At 46.5% G+C, this 21,596-nt stretch overlaps 1 protein-coding gene across 1 annotated transcript in view; it reads left to right on the forward strand.

Moving 5' to 3' along the window:
- Positions 1-21,596, forward strand: part of LOC124041639 — a 111,199-nt gene that overhangs the window by 52,988 nt on the left and 36,615 nt on the right. Inside the window, 8 exon segments of the mRNA XM_046359451.1 lie at positions 6,101-6,164; positions 8,034-8,125; positions 8,323-8,380; positions 8,883-9,037; positions 9,690-10,557; positions 11,670-11,762; positions 19,665-20,885; positions 21,370-21,549. Coding sequence (XP_046215407.1) covers positions 6,101-6,164; positions 8,034-8,125; positions 8,323-8,380; positions 8,883-9,037; positions 9,690-10,557; positions 11,670-11,762; positions 19,665-20,885; positions 21,370-21,549 — 2,731 coding nt within the window.

The following is a 21,596-nucleotide window of genomic DNA, read 5'->3' on the forward strand; positions in this document are numbered from 1 at the left end:
ATCCTGCTCATATCCTGTTTGAAGTTTCATCTTGGTTTCGCCTGTAGCATCAGTTCTGGGGCACTCACAGATAATATCTTTGCATTTTTGGAAACGTCAGAGTGTTTTCTTTCCAAAGCTGTCAATTATATGCATAGTCGAGCATCTTTTTGTGACAAAATATTGCGCTTAAAACGGGCACGTTTTTTTTATCCAATAATGAAATAGCGCCCCTATAGGTTGAAGAGGTTAAAGGGAAATGAGGAATAATGAGGAAATAGAAACAGGAAATAGAAACAGGAAATAGAAACAACTAAGTGTGATATAGCCTCTAGGCCTGTCTCTATATTATCTCTGCCGCCCTGTGGTGGAAGCGGAACCATGACATGGCTTCCTTTTAGGTGGTTGTAGAATTTAACTGCTCTTTTCTGGATTTTGATCATTAGAGGGTATCGGCCCAATTCTGCTCTGCATTATTTGGTGTTTTACGCTGTACACGGAGGATATTTTAGCAGAATACTGCATGCAATTTGGTGTTTGTCCCATTTTGTGAATTATTGGTTGGTGAGCGGACCCCAAACCTCACAACCATAAAGGGCAATGGGTTCTATAACTGATTCAATTATTTTTTGCCAGATCCTAATTGGTATGTCAAATTTTATGTTCATTTTATATGGCATAGAAGGCCCTTCTTGCCTTGTCTCTCAGCTTGTTCACAGCTTTGTGTAAGTTTTGTGTGCCTCTCTCTCTCTCACTCTCACACACAATATCTCTTTCTCTCCATGCTCTCTCTGCCTCTCTCTATGCTCTCTCTGCCTTTTTCTCTGCCTCTCTCTATGCCTCTCTCCATGCTCTCTCTGCCTCTCTCTATGCCTCTCTCTCTGCCTCTCTCTATGCCTCTCTCCATGCTCTCTCTGCCTCTCTCTCTGCCTCTCTCTCTGCCTCTCTCTCTGCCTCTCTCTATGCCTCTCTCTATGCCTCTCTCTATGCCTCTCTCTATGCCTCTCTGCCTCTCTCTATGCCTCTCTCCATGCTCTCTCTGCCTCTCTCTATGCCTCTCTCTCTGCCTCTCTCTATGCCTCTCTCTATGCCTTTCTCTATGCCTCTCTCTATGCCTCTCTCTGCCTCTCTCTCTGCCTCTCTCTATGCCTCTCTCTGCCTCTCTCTCTGCCTCTCTCTCTGCCTCTCTCTATGCCTCTCTCTATGCCTCTCTCTATGCCTCTCTCTGCCTCTCTCTCTGCCTCTCTATGCCTCTCTCTCTGCCTCTCTCTATGCCTCTCTCTGCCTCTCTCTCTGCCTCTCTATGCCTCTCTCTCTGCCTCTCTCTATGCCTCTCTCTATGCCTCTCTCTGCCTCTCTCTCTGCCTCTCTATGCCTCTCTCTGCCTCTCTCTATGCCTCTCTCTATGCCTTTCTCTATGCCTCTCTCTATGCCTCTCTATGCCTCTCTCTCTGCCTCTCTCTATGCCTTTCTCTATGCCTCTCTCTATGCCTCTCTCTGCCTCTCTCTCTGCCTCTCTATGCCTCTCTCTCTGCCTCTCTCTATGCCTCTCTCTATGCCTCTCTCTATGCCTCTCTCTATGCCCTCTCTGCCTCTCTCTATGCCTCTCTCTATGCCTCTCTCTCTGCCTCTCTCTATGCCTCTCTCTATGCCTCTCTCCATGCTCTCTCTGCCTCTCTCTATGCCTCTCTCCATGCTCTCTCTGCCTCTCTCTATGCCTCTCTCTATGCCTCTCTCCATGCTCTCTATGCCTCTCTCTATGCCTCTCTCCATGCTCTCTATGCCTCTCTATGCCTCTCTCTATGCCTCTCTCTATGCCTCTCTCTATGCCTCTCTCTCTGCCTCTCTCTATGCCTCTCTCTATGCCTCTCTCTATGCCTCTCTCCATGCTCTCTCTGCCTCTCTCTATGCCTCTCTCTCTGCCCCTTCTCTCTTCTGTTCCCCTCCCTATAGTCTTACTCTATTTGTGATGACTTCGACAAGGGATATTTCTTGTCCATTATTGGACACTGTCTGAACTATTTCACCATTGTGCTGCATTATTGAAACCTGTCCAGGTTTCCCACAAGTCTATGCCAGTGTGTGTGGACATGTGTGAGTGGGTGTTGTTGTATGTATCGGGCTCTGTGTGTCTGTGCGTGTGCGTGTGCGTGCATTTACATCTCTTTCCTGCTACACTCCTCAGTCCTCCTGGCACCGCCCTCCAATCAATTTTCAGCGTTTTTATCATCAGGGCTAATTTCTGTCAGTAATCTGATTAGGGGCTCTGAGCAGCTTTAGCACGTTGCCTCCTGCCTCTCATCTCTCTCTCTTTCCTCCTCTCTCTTCCCCTCTCTCTCTCTCTCTCTCTCTCTCTCTCTCTCTCTTGCTTACACCTGTCTCTCTCTCTCTCTCTCTCTCTCTCTCTCTCTCTCTCTCTCTCTCTCTCTCTCTCTCTCTCTCTCTCTCTCTCTCTCTCTCTCTCTCTCTCTCTCTCTCCTCTTGCTCTCCCTCTTACTCTCTCTTCTCTCTTTGTCTGTCTCTCTATCGGCGCTGATCTCCCTGGCTGAGCTCACACACACACCCACGCACACACACACATACAGTGTCTGTCTGTCTTTCAGGCCGCTGGTCTGAGCTGGCGATCCACTCAGTGGGGGCAGGCCTTAATGCTACTTGCCTCGCTGTGTGTGTGTGTTTGTCTGTGTAGTACCTCACTGCCACAGTCTGTCAGTCTGTCTGCATCACTGTTGCTGTGACTGTAAGCACCACTAGCTCTGGGACAACCTGGGACAACAGGGAGCCTGTCAGCAGCATATGTTCTGTCCGTCTTCAGCCTCCCTACAAACATGTTCTGGAACCCACGGACCACTAATTATCTGAGCCATGTCAAATACAGTGTCGGTGGGCAAGGTAAGGGCAAGGAGGAGGAGGGGACTCTGGAGTGTGTGTGTGCTAGGCTTTGACTTAGTAGCTAGAACTTATTGACCATTCATAGTAAGGAACTGTCCTTGTGCTGTGCACTGAGTGAGAGATTCCAAGGACATGAGTTACTTTGATTTGACTTACTTTGATTTGGTACATGCTTTCTCAGGGACTCAACTGGCTGTGTGTGTGTGTGTGTGTGTGTGTGTGTGTGTGTGTGTGTGTGTGTGTGTGTGTGTGTGTGTGTGTGTGTGTGTGTGTGTGTGTGTGTGTGTGTGTGTGTGTGTGTGTGTGTGTGTGTGTGTGTGTGTGTGTGTGTGTGTGTGTGTGTTTGTGTGTGTGTGTAAAGGCTGCAACAGCTGCAGTAGCACCATTGAATAATGAATCAAGTATCTCTTTGTGCATGTGGACTGAAGAAGTGTACCTGATGCTGTTTCTTTATGACTTTCTTCTCATCTGATAAAAACTTCCCTAGTAGTCAACAGGTGCTTTATCCTTGGTACTTTATTACTGAATTGCTGCAGATCGTTATACCCCTCTCATCCATGTACTTCAGGGCTTGTATCAAGCGTCTTAGGGGTGCTGATCCATTGAGATTTCCGCTAGGATCTGTTCTAAGGAATGGAGAGGGGGGACCTGATCGTAGATCAACCCTCCTACTCTCTCCTATCAGACTATGGCTGATAGAGAGGATGGTTTCCATGACTTTAACTGATGACGGACACATGGTAAGTCTATTCGCTCCTGTGATTCCTGCCTGCCTTGAGACGAGGTGCAGTTTGTTTAACAGGGTCTATTTTTCACCTTGTGCTTCTCCCTGTGTATTTATAGAAATCCCCTTTCTCCACTGAGCTCACTTTTGACAGACAGTCTCCTAAGCTCATCTTTGGCATGTGTCCTTTTCGCACGGCTGCCCACGAACCAACTGGACATTGTCGTGGGTGGACGACTGACCTGTCTCTGATTTAGATGACCTGATTGACACATTCGCTCCCAGGCCACCACCCATGACAACACCTGCACCCACCCACACATACTCAGGGCCGGCTCTAGCTTTTTGGAGGTCTGTCATGCAAAATAGTATCCCCCTGCCACCCCCCCCCGCGCATGCACTATTAGCGTCCGTCGCTATATCAATGGTGCAATGACCTAATGCGTCGATTTTTGGAGATCATTACAGTCTAAGTTACGTTATTTTCATCCCCCACTACGTAAACAAAGCTGATTTTCCAGAACAATTTCATTGTTTAAACCAGTTTTGTTTAGCTAATTAGATGAAAACATTACTTCAACCCCCCCCCCCACCCCCACCTCACAGCAAAACCTTTTAGATAACAGTGGAGGTTGATAAAAATGATTCTTCAATTCATGGACCTTGGTTGGAGAGCAAGGTAGCGGCAGTATTATTAGATCTTTTATTAAAAATGCTGTTGTTTCATTCTCGTTTTCCAATGGTTATCGATTGATTTTTATTTATTTATTGATTTCACCTTTATTTATTTACCCAAGTAGGCTAGTTGAGATCAAGTTCTCATTTACAACTGCACAACAACACAGAGTTACACATGGAGTAAACAATAAACAAGCCAATAACACAATAAACAAGTCAATTACACAGTAGAAAAAAGAAAGTCTATATACATTGTGTGCAAAAGGCATGAGGAGGTAGGCAATAAATAGGCCATAGGAGCGAATAATTACAATTTAGCAGATTAACACTGGAGTGATAAATGAGGAGATGATGATGTGCAAGTAGAGATACTGGTGTGCAAAAGAGCAGAAAAGTAAATAAAATAAAAACAGTATGGGGATGAGGTAGGTAGATTGGGTGGGCTATTTACAGATGGACTATGTACAGCTGCAGCGATCGGTTAGCTGCTCAGATAGTTGATGTTTAAAGTTGGTGAGGGAAATAAAAGTCTCCAACTTCAGCGATTTTTGCAATTTGTTCCAGTCACTGGCAGCAGCGAACTGGAAGGAAAGGCAGCCAAATGAGGTGTTGGCTTTGGGGATGATTAGTGAGATATACCTGCTGATATACCTGCTGGGTGTTGTTATCGTGACCAGTGAACTGAGATAAGGCGGAGCTTTACCTAGCATAGACTTATAGATGACCTGGAGCCAGTGGGTTTGGCGACGATTATGTAGTGAGGTCCAGCAGACTAGAGCATACAGGTCGCAGTGGTGGGTGGTATAAGGTGATTTGGTAACAAAATGGATGGCACTGTGATAGACTGCATCCAGTTTGCTGAGTAGTTGGAAGCTATTTTGTAGATGACATCGCCGAAGTCGAGGATCGTTAGGATAGTCAGTTTTATTAGGGTAAGTTTGGCGGCGTGAGTAAAGGAGGCTTTGTTGCGAAATAGAAAGCCGATTGGAGATGTTTAATATGAGTCTGGAAGGAGAGTTTACAGTCTTGCCAGACACCTAGGTGTTTATAGATGTCCACATATTCTAGGTCGGAACCGTCCAGGGTGGTGATGCTAGTCGGGCAGGCAGCGAAAAAGCATGCATTTGGTTTTACTAGCGATTAAGAGCAGTTGGAGGCCACGGAAGGAGTGTTGTATGGCATTGAAGGTCGTTTGGAGGTTAGTTAGCACAGTGTCCAAGAAAGGGCCAGAAGCATACAGAATAGTGTCATCCTCGTAGAGGGGGATCAGGGAATCGCCCGCAGCAAGAGCGACATCATTGATATATACAGAGAAAAGAGTCGTCCCGAGAATTGAACCCTGTGGTACCCCCATAGAGATTGCCAGAGGTCCGGACAACATGTCATCTGATTTGACACACTGAACCCTGTCTGCAAAGTAGTTGGTGAACCAGGCGAGGCAGTCTGATATTGAAGAAGTGAATGCCTTATTTAGGCTGGAGTCTGGAGTGAGTCACCGTAGCAGGCATGTGCTGTTTATCTACAGTGTGTAATTCCATCATGTTTCCATTTAGGTTATGATGATGACGTAATATGCTTTATCGTCAGATTGCAATGGAAGATTGAGTCATTGTAAAATGTGGTGGATTCCTGTTTTTGGTCCACTCTGACACATTCTTGATATGTCGTTGTATTATTTATGTAATCAGTCCTTTTGATCAGTTAAGTCATTTGGCGAGTTTCACCACACTGTCTCACCACACCGTGTGACAGGAAAAATCTAACCAATTAACATACACAGAAGTAGGACATATTTTTCTAACATATTTTCTCTGTCTGTTTCTCCAGGCTTTGGAACCGAGGCTCCAGTCAAACTCCGCACTTCAACCCCATTGCCAACAGAAACTCTAAGGTGGAGGAAACCATTTTGTATGCACTTTTCACTTGTCATATTCTAACATATACAGTAGACCCATTTCACAGTCGTGTTGTGGCACGCACAATTATGCGCCAGAAAGAGCGTGTTTTTATCAAAGCAAGTGATTGAGCCAACATTAAACTTCAGGTGAACGTTAACAAACGTAAGGTCATTTGATCAGGTTGTTATAGCAAACATTACACATTGTAATCCTGAAGAGCAACATGAGGCCGATAGCATGTTCTATCTGCTACATCATCAAGATAGGGATACACAAGGATGAGGGTAGGTTCTTCAGACTGGTTTAAGATGAATTCAGACTGGTTTAAGACGAATACAGACTGGTTTAAGACTAGGCTCCTGATGAGATACCCAGGCAGGCAGAGTACCTCCTCTATGAAACCAGAACAGTCCGGATACAACCCCCACTGGCACCACAAAAAACACTGTTACCAACAACAGCACAAGGGCCACAAAATACTCCAGCTTTTAATGCTTACTGGGCAAAATGATCCCAGTAAGCATTAAAAGCTGACATGCTTGGAGCAGCTTATCCTAAGATACTTTGTTCAAATGGCAGAACAGAAGAACTGTAATACCTACATTCAGGAGTCCCTCCCTCCTATCCTGATGGAATTAGTGTACTTCTGTAACTGACAGCTCAGTTTCTGTACCCATTCAAAGCTAGCCTATGTCAATATTCTCCACCCTTTTCCAAAATTGTGCACTTGCACACTTCCTGAAATGGATTTAACAGTGCTAAACATTCCTTTCTACCAATGCTCACACCAATCTAATGTCATATATCATACTAAAGCAGTCAAACGTAATATATCATACTGAAGGGGTCAAAGCAACCTGTTGCGATCAAGACGTAGGATACTATACGCCCTATAATTCCTATTATATTGTATGACCGCTCTTACATTGGTAGGCAAATGTAATGTAACCTAACATAATAAATGGAGTGGCACGGATTTTAGTCAAATATAATCCGTTTTGCTCTGAGGCCAGGTTGGAGTAGAGAATCAGATACATAAAGTAGAGCTACAATAATTCATTTAATTTGTGAATTATAGGATTTCTATGGCCATGTGGCCATTCGTGAATGTTTCATAGAGTTGTACTGTTTCACATCGGACCATTATGAGAGATCTTTTGATTGACACCTAAGTGGGTCAGAATGTTTCGTTGTGACGGCAGAGATGTTTAGGAGATACTTGCCTGGCTATGTGTCCTTTTGATTGGTCTGGATAAACCCACTAGGACATGATCCTGATCGTTTCCTGGAGGTGTGCCATGCTAGGGTTAGGGGTTAACCTAGTTCTTAGCTAGATCCCTCTTCCCTCACAGAAGTCGAAGCACAGTACAAAATTACCCGAACTGACCCTGGGGACTGACAGTATGTTTATCCACTTAAAGGCCGTAATAGTAGTAGACATGACGGTGTCTCTTCACAATCTAAAAATGGTTTTATCAAAGTCAGCAACTTAGTGGCCTTGTGGTTAGTGTCAGCTCTGAGATTGGAAGATTGGAGGTTCGATCCCAGCTCGGGTCATACCAAAGACTCTAAAAATGGAACCCTATGCTTGGCACTCAGCGTTAAGGAGTTGGATTAGGGGCCTGCGACAGACTAGTGTGCTGTCCAGGGGGTGTACTTGTACATCAATCTGCCTCACGCTACAGAAACATGAGATAGTATCATTTCTTTTAGTCATTTGACCAATATGTGAGATGATATATCCAGTACGAATTTGTGTGGCACCTTACTGAAGACTGGTATACAACTTATATACAGTACATCTTCAATAGCAATAGTCTCATGATAAGATGCTAGATTATTTGGAACTCTTTTACTTTCAGCTTTCAGAACGACTTTTCCTTCGGGGACAAGACCGAGCTGGTCAAGAGTGCCACTGATATCGATGCCAATCTTCTGTCAGTCCTACCCAAGGGTGAGCTTCTTCCCAAACACAGACAGCATCCCAAATGGCACCCTATTCTATATACAGTGCACTACTTTTCACATGTAGTAAAGTATGTGTATGGGATTTTGGGATGCACACATAGTTATTGCGATAGGAGTAATGAACTAACTAACAGATTACTGTCGTGCCATGTTTTTTAATATTTTACATATATTTTTTCCCAGTTTCAGAATTAAAGAAACATTTTGAAAGCGTTGTCTCGAGTGATTTAGAAATGAACAGGTATGTTTGCATATGTCAAAATCGTAATCCTTGACAACAACTCCCTCTGTCCCTCCTTTCCATACATCCTTCAGTTTTCATCAACTCTCGTAGCTACCTCAGGCCGTTTCATGTTGTTATTGTGTAGGGCTGCAAAATTCTGGGAATTTCCCAACATTCCCAGGTTTTCCTTATGTCTTGCTTACTCCATTCTAATTCTGGGAATGTTCCAACTGAGATTTTTGGAAAACCTGGAATTTTGCAAACCTCTCCTGTATAAACAGGAGTCACTGTTGAGAACCTCTTTACTGAGGAATATGGTTGTTTTTCATGATTATGTTATATTTTGTTGGTATATTTCCTATGCTCCTATGCTGCCTTGATTGTGCAATTGTTGTGTACTTGTTGAGAAGCAGGGCGCCCTTGCAGAAGAGACTTTAAAAAAAATCATAATTAAAAATGGCAATATATGATATTATCATATATATCTATATCCCCCTGTCTGTCTCTCCCTGGTATGAAGCAGGAAGGAAAGGATAGCCAGGCGCCTGGAGGGTATCGAGAGTGAGGCTCCTCTTGCCCTGATACCTAGCTGTGCCGGCCTGGTGGCCAACCACATGCTGGAGGAGGACCCGCCACGATACACCCGGGCCTCAGACCCCTGTGAGCCAATCACGGGTACGTATACTGACCACACAAGGCAATGCAAGCCCTGTATGAAACATATACTGTAGGCTTGACCTACTGTACTTAGATTTGTAAGCTCCTCGTAAAGAAAAGGTGAAGCCTCATAATGTATGCTAGTGAGGGGATATGCATATGACACCTAGACCCTTATTCAGAGCATGGGTTGTTAGGGTGCTGATTATTTTGGGATGGAGAAAGATTATATTTGGGAGAGAAGCATGGTATGTCTGCATGTAAGTTGCAAGTTCAAACCCCCGAGCTGACAAGGTACAAATCTGTCGTTCTGCCCCTGAACAGGCAGTTAACCCACTGTTCCTAGGCCGTCATTGAAAATAAGAATTTGTTCTTAACTGACTTGCCGGGTTAAAGTCGCTCTGGATAAGAGCGTCTGCTAAATGACTTAAATGTAAATGTAAATGTAAATAAAGGTTAAAAAAAATAAAAAATAAACTGTGTGTCTGGGTTTCTCCTGGTTCCACAGTGAGACCATGCCATGTTTGAGACATCATTGTGTTCATATGATTTAGGGTACGTCCCAAATGGCACCCGGTTCCCTATATCAAAAGTGGTGAACTGTAAAGGGAACAGAGTGCCATTTGGGACAAACCCTTACTGTGTGCTTGTCTCCCTCCTCGTTCCACAGTGAGACGTTACAGCAGAGAGCAGGTGGAGGCCCCACAGATGCCGGTGTCCTCCCCAGGCAGACAGTCTAGGACCCGGGGCAGACCGGGGGACCATCCTGGACCGGCCGCCCACCCCCATGCAGAGCCTGTCCTATCCCCTTCCGGTGGCCCAGTGGACCCAGCCAGCCTCAGTTCCAAGGCCGAGCGGATCGCCCGCTACAAAGCAGAGCGCCGGCGCCAGCTCTCTGAGCGTTATGGCATCCTCTTGGATCAGGAGATAGACATGGACTACAGTCCTCGCTACTCGTGCTCACGTAGAGAGTCTGATGCCTTGGATAGAGTGGCCCCAGCAGTCACAGAGCGTAGGAGAGACAGAGATAGAGAAAGACAGGAGGTGGAGGAAGGAGGAGGAGGAGGGCGGGAGAGTTCCCGCAGAACTCCCTACAGCTCTGGAGTGGGCAGGATCTACATGCAGGCTCACCCTGCTGAGCCTTCTCCTGGCCACGCTCCTGCCCCAGGTCACAGTCCAGCCCATGCAGGCCCTACCCATACTCAAGCCCCTCTGCCAGCCCGGGAGAGGGCCGGCACCTTCTCAGAGCGGGAGAGGATGATGAACCTGGAGAACTACCGGCGGGCCCAGGAGAGGACAATGCCAGGGGGCCACAGAGTAGCCAGTAACAGGCCCCATGATCATGACCAGGCCCCCTCCATCCAGCAGCTCAGCCCTCCTCTAGCCAGGGCCTCCTCCAGAGAATCCTGCAGTGTGGCGGCCATCCCCAGCTCCCCTCGTACGGCCCGCCGGGCCTCCCTGCCCTCCACACGCTACGGCATCTCCCCCGGGGACCTGTTCATCGAGCAGCAAGCTCAGGCCATCCTCAGCAGACAGGGGTGAGTTCAGATCAGATTTGATGTCATACTGCACTCTGTCTCCAATGAGTTTGATCTCTGTGCTCAGGTTGCTTTCAGTATGAAATAGGTGCAAATGCTGAGTACAAAAAAAAGAATGTAAAGATATTGGCACAGTGATCAATGCTCCCACTGTCTCCGGGGTGGGCGGAGTGGCCTGGGTAAAAAACAGGTTGCTTTCACCATTGACTGACCACTTTAAGGCGTAGTTGCAGTATTTTGTTGCGCTTGTGCTGTTGTTGGTAACAGTGTTTTTGTGGTGCCAGTGGGGGTTGTATCCAGACTGTGGACTGTTCTGGTTTCATGGAGGAGGTACTCTGCCTGCTTGGGTATCTCATCAGGAGCTGCAGATGGGGCTACAGGGTGGGTTTTTGTGGGGGTAAGGGGGCCATCTATGATGGGGGATTTGTTAACTTGGTTGGGTTTCACAGCTTGCCCTGTAAGGGCAGACCCATAGAGTTAGATAGAGTGCTCATCTTAGCCTCTTAAAACAAGCTTTGTGCCAAGTGTGCCCTCTATCCAACTCTATGGCCAGAGCAGAGATGGTAGAGAAAGCGAGACATCTCACTGGCTAATCCTTTCCTGTCAGGTGATGCGAGCAGGGAGGTAACAATAATTATACCAGTGCCAGCTGTTATTGGTCAGTTTCTCATTGAAAAGAAATGCTTTCTGTGTAAGTGGGCCTTAACTCTCTTGCATGAACATGCCAGAGATTATGGAGAGGAATCGTGAGCTCATGCAGGAAAGCATGCTCACGCGAGAGAGGGAACGCCCACTTACAAAGACAGGAACCTTGAAAAATGTTTCCAATGGTAAACTGCCTGAGTAAGACATCTTCATGTATCCACCATCTTTGGCCAGACCAGAGAGAGCGAGTGGACAGGGTCTAAATGTCTTCTTGTAGAATTGATTAATATTGATATTTCCGAAATAGTGCACTGCTTTTGACCAGAGCCCTCTGGGCCCTGGTCAAAAGTAGTGCACTATATAGGGAATAGCGTGAAATTTGGGACATAACCACAGTATTATAGTAGTCCTAATGACCCAGCACCATTCTAAGCTATGTCGTCATCTTCACCACATTGGTCCTGTAGCCTGGCAGTGTTGTCTCAGAGCGACTGGTCTCTCCAGACAGACTCAGAAGATGATGCTGCTGGCACTCAGTCTGTCATCAGTTGGCCTTCCAGGTACTGTGGTAGGAACATACTGTAGGGCCAGACCTGTGTTCAAATACTTTCCGCATTTGTTTAGCCTGCAGGTCGGTGGGGTTTGTCATTTAGAGACTTTATTATTGGTTCTATTGCAACAGGCAAGTTCACTCAAGCACATATTTGAAATTATGTCTAATGGTATTTGAACCCAGGTCTGTGTACCGTATGTGTGTGTGTGTGTGTGTGTGTGTGTGTAGACCCCAAAACATCTACCTAACACATCCTCCCAACAGACAGACAACCTATATAATTTATATGATAATATATCCTGTATTATATATTACTATATAATCATAGTAATCATTCCCCTTTGTCATCTCCAAGTTAACTGCAGTTTTCTAGTTCTCAGTGTGAGGTTTGGATTGCATTTCTTCAACTCTCCTTCCCAACCCCCTCATTTTTCAAATTAACGTTTGGTCTTCTCATCCATTTGAATGATCGTTAAACCCTCTAAGGATGTTATCTCTCAAATGTCATTAAGCGTCCTCATCAGGGAATCCGATGGAAACCTGAATGCACACAAGGAATAGAAGTGAATGCTTTGGTCACACGTTAGTGATGAGTCAGATTTGTAGTATACAGTCGTAGGACGAGCACTTCCAGTCACAGTGTAGGGTGCTAGATGCAACTGGCATGTTGAGTGTGAGAGAGTGAGAAAGGATGGAGGAAGCTTGCCTTAAAGCGCTAGGCATCTTGCCATGACATGCGTTATCTGAATAAGGCCCACAGAATATCTCTCCCGCATTTCTGAATTACACTTGTGACGTGGTCAGTAGGCAAAAGTAACCTACGCTTCAGAGTGGAGGGGCCAATCAAATAACATTTTATTGGTCACATACACATGGTTAGCAGATGTTAATGCGAGTGTAGTGAACTGCTTGTGTGCTTCTAGTTCCGACAATGCAGTAATAACCAACGAGTAATTTAACCTAACAATTCCACAACTACTACCATATACACACAAGTGTAAAGGGATAAAGAATATGTACGTAAAGATATATGAATGAGTGATGGTATAGAACGACATAGGCAAGATGCAGATAGATGGTATCGAGTACAGTATATACATATGAGATGAGTAATGTAGGGTATATAAACATAAAGTGGCATAGTTTAAAGTGGCTAGTGATGCATGTATTACATAAAGATGGCAAGATCCAGTAGATGGTATAGAGTACAGTATATACATATACATATGAGATGAGTAATGTAGGGTAGGTAAACATTATATTTATATAAGTGGCATTGTTTAAAGTGGCTAGTGATACATTTTTACATCAATTCCCATCGATTTCCATTATTAAAGTGGCTGGAGTTGAGTCAGTATGTTGGCACCAGCCACTTAATGTTAGTGGTGGCTGTTTAACAGTCTGATGGCCTTGAGATAGAAGCTGTTTTTCAGTCTCTCGGTCCCTGCTATGATGCACCTGTACTGACCTTGCCTTTCTGGATGATAGCGGGGTGAACAGGCAGTGGCTCGGGTGGTTGTTGTCCTTGATGATCTTTATGGCCTTCCTGTGACATTGGGTGGTTAGGTGTCCTGGAGGGCAGGTAGTTTGCCCCCGGTGATGCGTTGTGCAGACCTCATTACCCTCTGGGAGAGCCTTACGGTTGTGGGTGGAGCAGTTGCCGTACCAGGCGGTGATACAGCCCGACAGGATGCTCTCGATTGTGCATCTGTAGAAGTTTGTGAGTGCTTTTGGTGACAAGCCAAATTTCTTCAGCCTCCTGAGGTTGAAGAGGCGCTGCTGTGCCTTCTTCACAACGCTGTCTGTGTGGGTAGAACAATACAGTTTGTCCGTGATGTGTACGCCGAGGAACTTAAAACTTATGTGGATAGGGGGGTGCTCCCTCTGCTGTTTCCTGAAGTCCACAATAATCTCCTATGTTTTGTTGACGTTGAGTGTGAGGTTGTTTTCCTGTCACCACACTCCGAGGGCCCTCACCTCCTCCCTGTAGGCCGTCTCGTCGTTGTTGATAATCAAGCCTACCACTGTAGTGTCGTCCGCAAACTTGATGATTGAGTTGGAGTCGTGGGTGAACAGGGAGTACAGGAGAGGGCTCAGAACGCACCATTGTGGGGCCCCAGTGTTGAGGATCAGCGGGGTGGAGATGTTGTTACCTACCCTCACCACCTGAGGGCGGCCCATCAGGAAGTCCAGTACCCAGTTGCACAGGGCGGGGTCGAGACCCAGGGTTTCGAGCTTTATGACGAGTTTGGAGGGTACTATGGTGTTAAATGCTGAGCTGTAGTCGATGAACAGCATTCTCACATAGGTATTCCTCTTGTCCAGATGGGTTAGGGTAGTGTGGTTGCGACTGTGTCGTCTGTGGTAAGCAAATTGGAGTGGGTCTAGGGTGTCAGGTAGGGTGGAGGTGATATGGTCCTTGACTCGTCTCTCAAAGCACTTCATGATGACGGAAGTGAGTGCTACGGGGCGGTATTCGTTTAGCTCAGTTACCTTAGCTTTCTTGGGAACAGGAACAATGGTTGCCCTCTTGAAGCTTGTGGGAATAGCAGACTGGGATAAGGATTGATTGAATATGTCCGTAAACACACCAGCCAGCTGGTCTGCGCATGCTCTGAGGACGCGGCTGGGGATGCCGTCTGGGCCTGCAGCCTTGCGAGGGTTAACACTTTTAAATGTATTTCACGATACATGGCCCCATTCATTATTTTCTTTACATGGATCAGTCACCCTGGTCCCTTTGCAGAAAAACAGCCCCAAAGCAAGATGTTTCCACCCCCATACTTCACAGTAGGTATGGTGTTCTTTGGATGCAACTCAGCATTCTTTGTCCTCCAAACACGACGAGTTGAGTTTTTACCAAAAAGTTATATTTTGGTTTCATCTGACCATATGCCAATCTTCTTTTGGATCATCCAAATGCTCTCTAGCAAACTTCAGACGGGCCTGGACATGTACTGGCTTAAGCAGGGGGACACGTCTGGCACTGCAGGATTTGAGTCCCTGGCGGCGTAGTGTGTTACTGATGGTAGGCTTTGTTACTTTGGTCCCACCTCTCTGCAGGTCATTCACTAGGTCCCCCCGTGTGGTTCTGGGATTTTCGCTCACTGTTCTTGTGATGATTTGGACCCTATGGGGTGAGATCTTGCGTGGAGCCCCAGATCGAGGGAGATTATCAGTGCTCTTGTATGTCTTCCATTTCCTAATAATTGCTCCCACAGTTGATTTCTTCAAACCAAGCTGCTTACCTATTGTAGATTCAGTCTTCCCAGCCTGGTGCAGGTCTACAATTTTGTTTCTGGTGTCCTTTGACAGCTCTTTGGTCTTGGCCATAGTGGAGTTTGGAGTGTGACTGTTTGAGGTTGTGGACAGGTGTCTTTTATACTGATAACAAGTTCAAACAGGTGCCATTAATGCGGGTAACGAGTGGAGGACAGAGGAGCCTCTTAAAGAAGTTACAGGTCTGTGAGAGCCAGAAATCTTGCTTGTTTGTCGGTGACCAAATACTTATTTTCCACCATAATTTCATTAAATTCATTAAAAATCCTACTATGTGATTTTCTGGAAATGTTTTTCTCATTTTGTCTGTCATAGTTGAAGTGTACATATGATGAAAATTACAGGCCTCTCTCATCTTTTTAAGTTGGAGAACTTGCACAATTGGTGGCTGACTAAATACTTTTTTGCCCCACTGTACATGTACTGTACGTGTGTGTATATATATCTTGGTATACATTTTTTACATTTTAATTTATATTATTATTATCATTATTGTGTTTCGTGGTTGAGGGGTGGGGGGAGGTTGATTGGGATGGTGGAGGTGCTGGGGGTGTGCTATTGAGGGTTGATGGGGATGGTGGAGGTGCCCTATTGAGGGTTGATGGGGATGGTGGGGGTGCTGGGGGTGTCCTATTAAGGGTTGATGGGGATGGTGGAGGTGCTGGGGGTGTCCTATTGAGGGTTGATGGGGATGGTGGAGATGTCCTATTGAGGGTTGATGGGGATGGTAGAGGTGTCCTATTAAGGGTTGATGGGGATGGTGGAGGTGCTGGGGGTGTCCTATTAAGGGTTGATGGGGATGGTGGAGGTGCTGGGGGTGTCCTATTGAGGGTTGATGGGGATGGTGGAGGTGTCCTATTGAGGGTTGCTAGGGATGGTGGAGGTACTGGGGGTGTCCTGTTGAAGGTTGATGGGGATGGTGGAGGTACCTGGGGTGTCCTGTTGAGGGTTGATGGGGATGCTGGAGGTGCCTGGGGTGTCCTACTGAGGGCGAAGAGACCTATTGGGGAGGGGATTCTTCATGGAGGCACATTCAGTCATAATTTTGTTTATTATATTATTCTACATTTATTTTTTATTTTTTAATATATTTATTTGATTATTATAACCGTTTACTGTGATTATGGATATGCACTCATGTTGACTTAAATATTTGAACTTTCTTTTTCGCCCAAAGTACACATTTTTTATGTATTATTGTTATTATTATTGTCATTATTACTACTGTACCTACAATATTATAAACTATAAAAGAAAAGTGTAAAAAAAATGCAGGAAATGCCATAAGAGGGAAAAGCACGATGGGATGGGGGATTGGGGATGGATAGAGAGAACAGTAGAGGGCTCTGAAAACGTATTATCGCTGAAATAACCACTTCCTTTTGTGACGAGAGTCTAATACTTCCACACATCAGAGGACATGATAGGTCGCCAACAATTATTCAGAAGTGTGCCAGGCCTTGCAGTCCCAAGATTGAAGGGAGGGAGGCAAGGAAATAGCCTTGTGGCTAGAGTCAGATACTTTCTGTGGCACACATCTGAGTCAAATACTCTCTATAGAACAAACTCCAAGTCAGGATAGGCAAACGAATGAATACTTAATGTATGTGTGTTATATTAACCATGGAAGACAGAGTTAAATGTAGGCAAGCAATAAACATTTCAGAACAGCTACTAATCGAATAAGACATGGGAGAGATGATGAATTTTGGCAAAGAGATTTATTTATAGACTAATACACTTGAAACAAATAGCCAAACTGAAAACTGCAGACATTACAAGTGCCTCCCCCCCGTGATCAAACCTCCATAAATGTTTTTAATGAAACGTGGCCTAATGTGATCAGAAATCTCAACTAGCAGGCAAGTTGCAGCAATGAAGAATTGAGTGTGTGCTCGTTCACGCGAAGGGGGAAGGGGGAAGGGGGAATTCTGTCAGGGGGGAGCTTTTCGGCACAACACCGGCCAGCAGCGGAGAAATCCTCTCTGCACCTGCAGAGCCACTGGGGATGTTAAACATCATTTTGGCCACTCTTGCCAGGCTGGGTAGAGATGCAGAGTTGTTTTTTAATTTTTCTATAGGTAGGTCTAATGGTTTCTAGGTAAAATAACTCAATCAAAACAGAAAGCTCCTTGAACGTGGGAACATGCCAGACCTATAGGGCCAAAGTCAATTATGGCCTATTGTATAGATAATAGAACAAAAATGAACTAAACTTTAAGAGATCATATTTAGATGTATTTATAAATAGTTTGCTACAATGACACAGTTATCTCCCCACCTCGTTCCTTTCTTTTAGCATGTGCACATAATAAGTATGTTACACCATCATGCTTTTGGGATACGTGTCTTATCAGATTCCACAAGGATTCTTTAGTTGTGGACATTACATCACCACACTCCCTCTCTTGCTCTTGGGCCTCATCTTTGTAAGTCACCTTGATTTAGCCTTGTATGTCACCTTGTGTGTTTTATCCGTTTCTCTATGAAGATATTTAGCAAACTCCATGACAGTAGCTAAAGCAAGGGGCTATAGCAGCACACAAGTAGACTACAAATGCTTGTTCTCGGTTCGGGTTATGTACCTCAAATAATTACATTTTCGGTTCTGTCCCCTGAATTCTCTGTATGTACTATGTTGTACATATTTATCTATGTACATATATTCAATTCATAATGACAGTGTGATACAGTTCAAGCAGATTCTACCTGTGTCTGAAATGGCACCCTATTCCCTATTATAGTGTACTATTTTAGACCGGGACCAAAGGGCTCTGGTCAAAAGTAATGCACTATATTGGGAATAGGGTGCCATTATGTGTGCCCTGAGTTTGATAGGCAGAGGAGTTGGGCTGTATGTGAGTGAGTACTGAGTATTGTAGGTGTTGGGGTGTGAACATTAGGCAGAGGCTCGGTCTAACTCAGCCTTTGTGGCCTTGTCCACTGAGTCAGAGAATGCCAGCTGAGTAAGTATGTCTGCACTCATATAGGTTGCCCACTCACTGAGACACAGTCAAAATTACCGTGAAATTAACTGATTGTGTAAGTCTGAAAACAAACCCTTATTATTCATGTTGACAAGAGTCAGCTGGATATTGGGGAATTGTGAATTGCTGCTTTCGGCATTTCAGCTAATCAGATTGCGCATTTCTCCTAACCCGTTTTCTATGATAAATCATGTTTTATTTGGAATAACAATTAGTGCCTTCTTAACTTTCTGTCTAGACACGTAGGCTCACAGTAGATATCACTAGAGTGACTGTGTAGGGTTGTCTAGGCTTGGCCGGTCTTACGACCGTGAGGAAAGTGTTCGCTAGGCTAGTGGGGTATATTTTTGGAGCGGAGTTTGTCCCAGATCCTCTGCATGACCGGCCAGCTGAAGGCAGGGCTGTAGTGTGAGAGGTGCTGGGCCCATGGCCAGGCCAACCTTACTTTGAGGAGTATGGACAGGTGAGTGTGTGTCTACCGAGCACACCCCACTGAGGCCCTGCACCAAGCCAGTAGAAACATGGTCTGGGTTGTGTTCCAAATGGTGTCCTATTCCCTAGATACTGTAATGCACACATTTTGACCGGAGCCCTGGTCAAAAGTAGTAGACTATATAGGGAATAGGGTGGCATTTTGGACACACACCTCGGGTGGATTGTAAAAGCTTGGCTGTTCCCTTGTATTTATTTCACAGACAATGCTATCTGGTTCATTTAATAGCCTCTCTGTTCGACAGACACAGCAGTTAATTTACAAAGAGGTTCCAGCTATGTTTAACTTTCCAACAGGTATATAAGTGGCAATCACTCCAACAAACATAGGATCTGCAGTGCAGCCTGTGTGGCCTAGCCTGATCCCAGATCTGTTTGTGCTTTTGCCAACTCCATTGCTGTCATTGTCGTAGCCCAACATGAGTGACAAGGACTTGGCATGGTAGCACAAACAGATTGGCACTCAGGTTACGTGTGACCTTGTCTGCCTAGTAACAATTAAGCGAAGTGTTAGATCACAATGGAGATGTGCTGTTGTCTCGATGGAGCGTGTTTATACTGTTTCGACTCCTTCCATGCCATGTCAAATGAAGCGTCAGCCCGTCAATTAGGGGTGGCTTAGTGGTGTACAAGGAGATTAGCGTGGGCTGCGTCATAAATGGCACCCTATTGCCTATTTGGTGCTTTACTTTTGACCAGAGCCCTGCCATTTGGGACGCACACTAACGTGACCTTTGGCTGCTAAGAGCAAGGGGTCATAGATAAAAATAGTTTAGGCTCGCTCACATTTTGGCATAGAGAAATTTGAGTCAGCTAGAGATGATATAGCAAGGATTAGTCTTGAACCACAAAATGGAACATACATTTACATATTAGTTATTTAAGCAGACACTTTTGTCCAGAGTGACTTGACATTTATAGTCGACTTGGTGTGCATTTCAATCTCCATCCCAAATGGCACCCTATTCCCGAAATAGTGCACTACTTTTGACCAGGCACTATATTTTGGACACAGTTTTAATGACACATTTCAAATCACTACGTCATCAATTTGACAAGGGCACTGTGGTACTTTATTTGGGTGTCTCATTGATTGTCTTCAATTTGAAAATGAGTGCTATGGTTCGTTAATCGGTTCTTCCCCCTTTAAGAATCAGAGTAAGAGAGAGAGTATCGAAAGACGAGAGCGGCGTCCAAAGGGCCCCTGCAGAGCGGGGTCCAGCTCCAGAGCCCCCAGTGAAGAGACACCGAGATCGTGCTCACACCACCACAGCTCACTACATGCCCCAACGTGGCCACAGCTCTGACCCTGCCACCTACAAAAGGACTGGCCCCTCGTCTCAGCCCTCCCAACCTGCCTTCGCCCATGTCCCATACCCCCACGCCTCAGCACCACGAACACACACATCAGGCCCCACCATGGGCCACCAGGGTACCCATCAGGGGAGTCACCAGGGGACCCACATGGACCCTCAGCCTTACCTAGCCATGCCGGCCCCTGTGGCCACCAAGCTCCCTGGAGCCCCTGTGGTGGAGGTGGATACTCCAAGGAGGAGGGTGAGCACTGACCACATCTACACGACCCAGAGGGAGACCCACAGGGAGGGCAGGCAGGCGCTGAGAGAGGAGGTTCACACCGAGGGGCTGCTGAAGAGCCGGAAGGCCGTGCTGCCCTCAGAGATCCGCCGCAGGGAGAAGAGTGTGGACGACCCCCAGAGAGGGGAGCCCCACCTGGGGCCAGTCAGCCGCCAGGACGACTCCACCACCTCAACCGCCATGGAGTATGAGAGCTATAGGTCTGGGGGGAGGAGAACGAGTCGGGCGGACTCGGAGGAGTGGGAAACTAGGCCCAGGGAGCAGCAGCAGCACTGGTCCAGCCACAGCCAGGACACAAAGGAGACAGATCCAGTCAGTCGCATGGAGACCTCCCACTCCCAGCCCAGCCAGCAGCAACAGGCTCCTGAGCCTCTCCAGCAGCATCCGCACCCCCAGAGTCAGCAGGACCTCCAGGGTCAACACGGCCTGCAGGACCAGCAGCAGGGTGACTCGGCCGTCTACCTCCAGAGGGGTGCCTACCTCCCTCAGGCCAGACACAGGAGCATGGAGTCAGCCGGGCAGGCTGGGCCCCCCAAGCTCAAGGTCCGCACGCGCTCCATGTCCGACATCGGCGTAAGTCAGCGCTCGGCTGCCTATAGGAGCATGGAGAGGGCAGCCGCCAGCAGAGAGGCTACCATGGCAGCCCACCTGACCAGGGAGGGAGGGGTGGCAGTGGGGGTACTGCCCAATGGGGAGGTGGGGACCTTGGATACCAGGGTCTCCGTGGCCCAGCTCCGACACTCATATCTGGAGAACGCCAACAGGAAGCCGGAGCTGTAGGTGGAACAGCATGTTTAATCTCTTTAATCAGTTTGCTTTGTCTAACACCAATATAGACTCTCATCCTAACATGAGGCTTGAGATGTTTCTGCTTGTGTGTTTTTTGAGTGCAGTATATGGAATAATCAAACGTGATATCAAGAGATCTTCTAAGCAAGTATGGGGGGGATAACTTATTGTTTGTTTAGCCAGCTGCTTGGACATATTCTGTTATTGTCGGCCTGTTGGGCAAACTTGAGGGGTTTGTTGCTGCATGTTGTGCTGTGCGTGGGTTCGGACACAATTGGGCTGGTGACAAAATCCCTCATTTTGGGGACAGTTTTTTTTGCGGTGTGATCGTCTTGTGCGTGACTTCACCTCTAACCTGGATGTCTGGATTGCTGTGGAAGAAAACTGACCTTGCCGTTCGTTCTCTCACTATTATCCTCCTTTTCTGTTGCCTTCGTCGCTCTCTCCATCCCAACACGCGACCCTACAAAGGGAGCCAACTAAAGTAGAGCTTACTGCCATGGAAGTAGATCCGGCTGCTGGGAGCGCTGATCGGGAGCGTGGCACAGCGCGGAGGCCGCGGCGCTACATCACCCCTGGAGACATCCGCAAGTCCTCTGAGAGATTTAGGACGCAGCCCATAACCACTGCCGAGCGGCTGGAGTCTGATAGGTGAGAGGTTTAGGACTCTGCCCATATCTCTGCCGAGCGGCTGGAGT

The sequence above is a fragment of the Oncorhynchus gorbuscha genome, linkage group LG08 (genome assembly GCF_021184085.1).
Source record: "Oncorhynchus gorbuscha isolate QuinsamMale2020 ecotype Even-year linkage group LG08, OgorEven_v1.0, whole genome shotgun sequence".
NCBI classification, from domain to species: domain Eukaryota; kingdom Metazoa; phylum Chordata; class Actinopteri; order Salmoniformes; family Salmonidae; genus Oncorhynchus; species Oncorhynchus gorbuscha.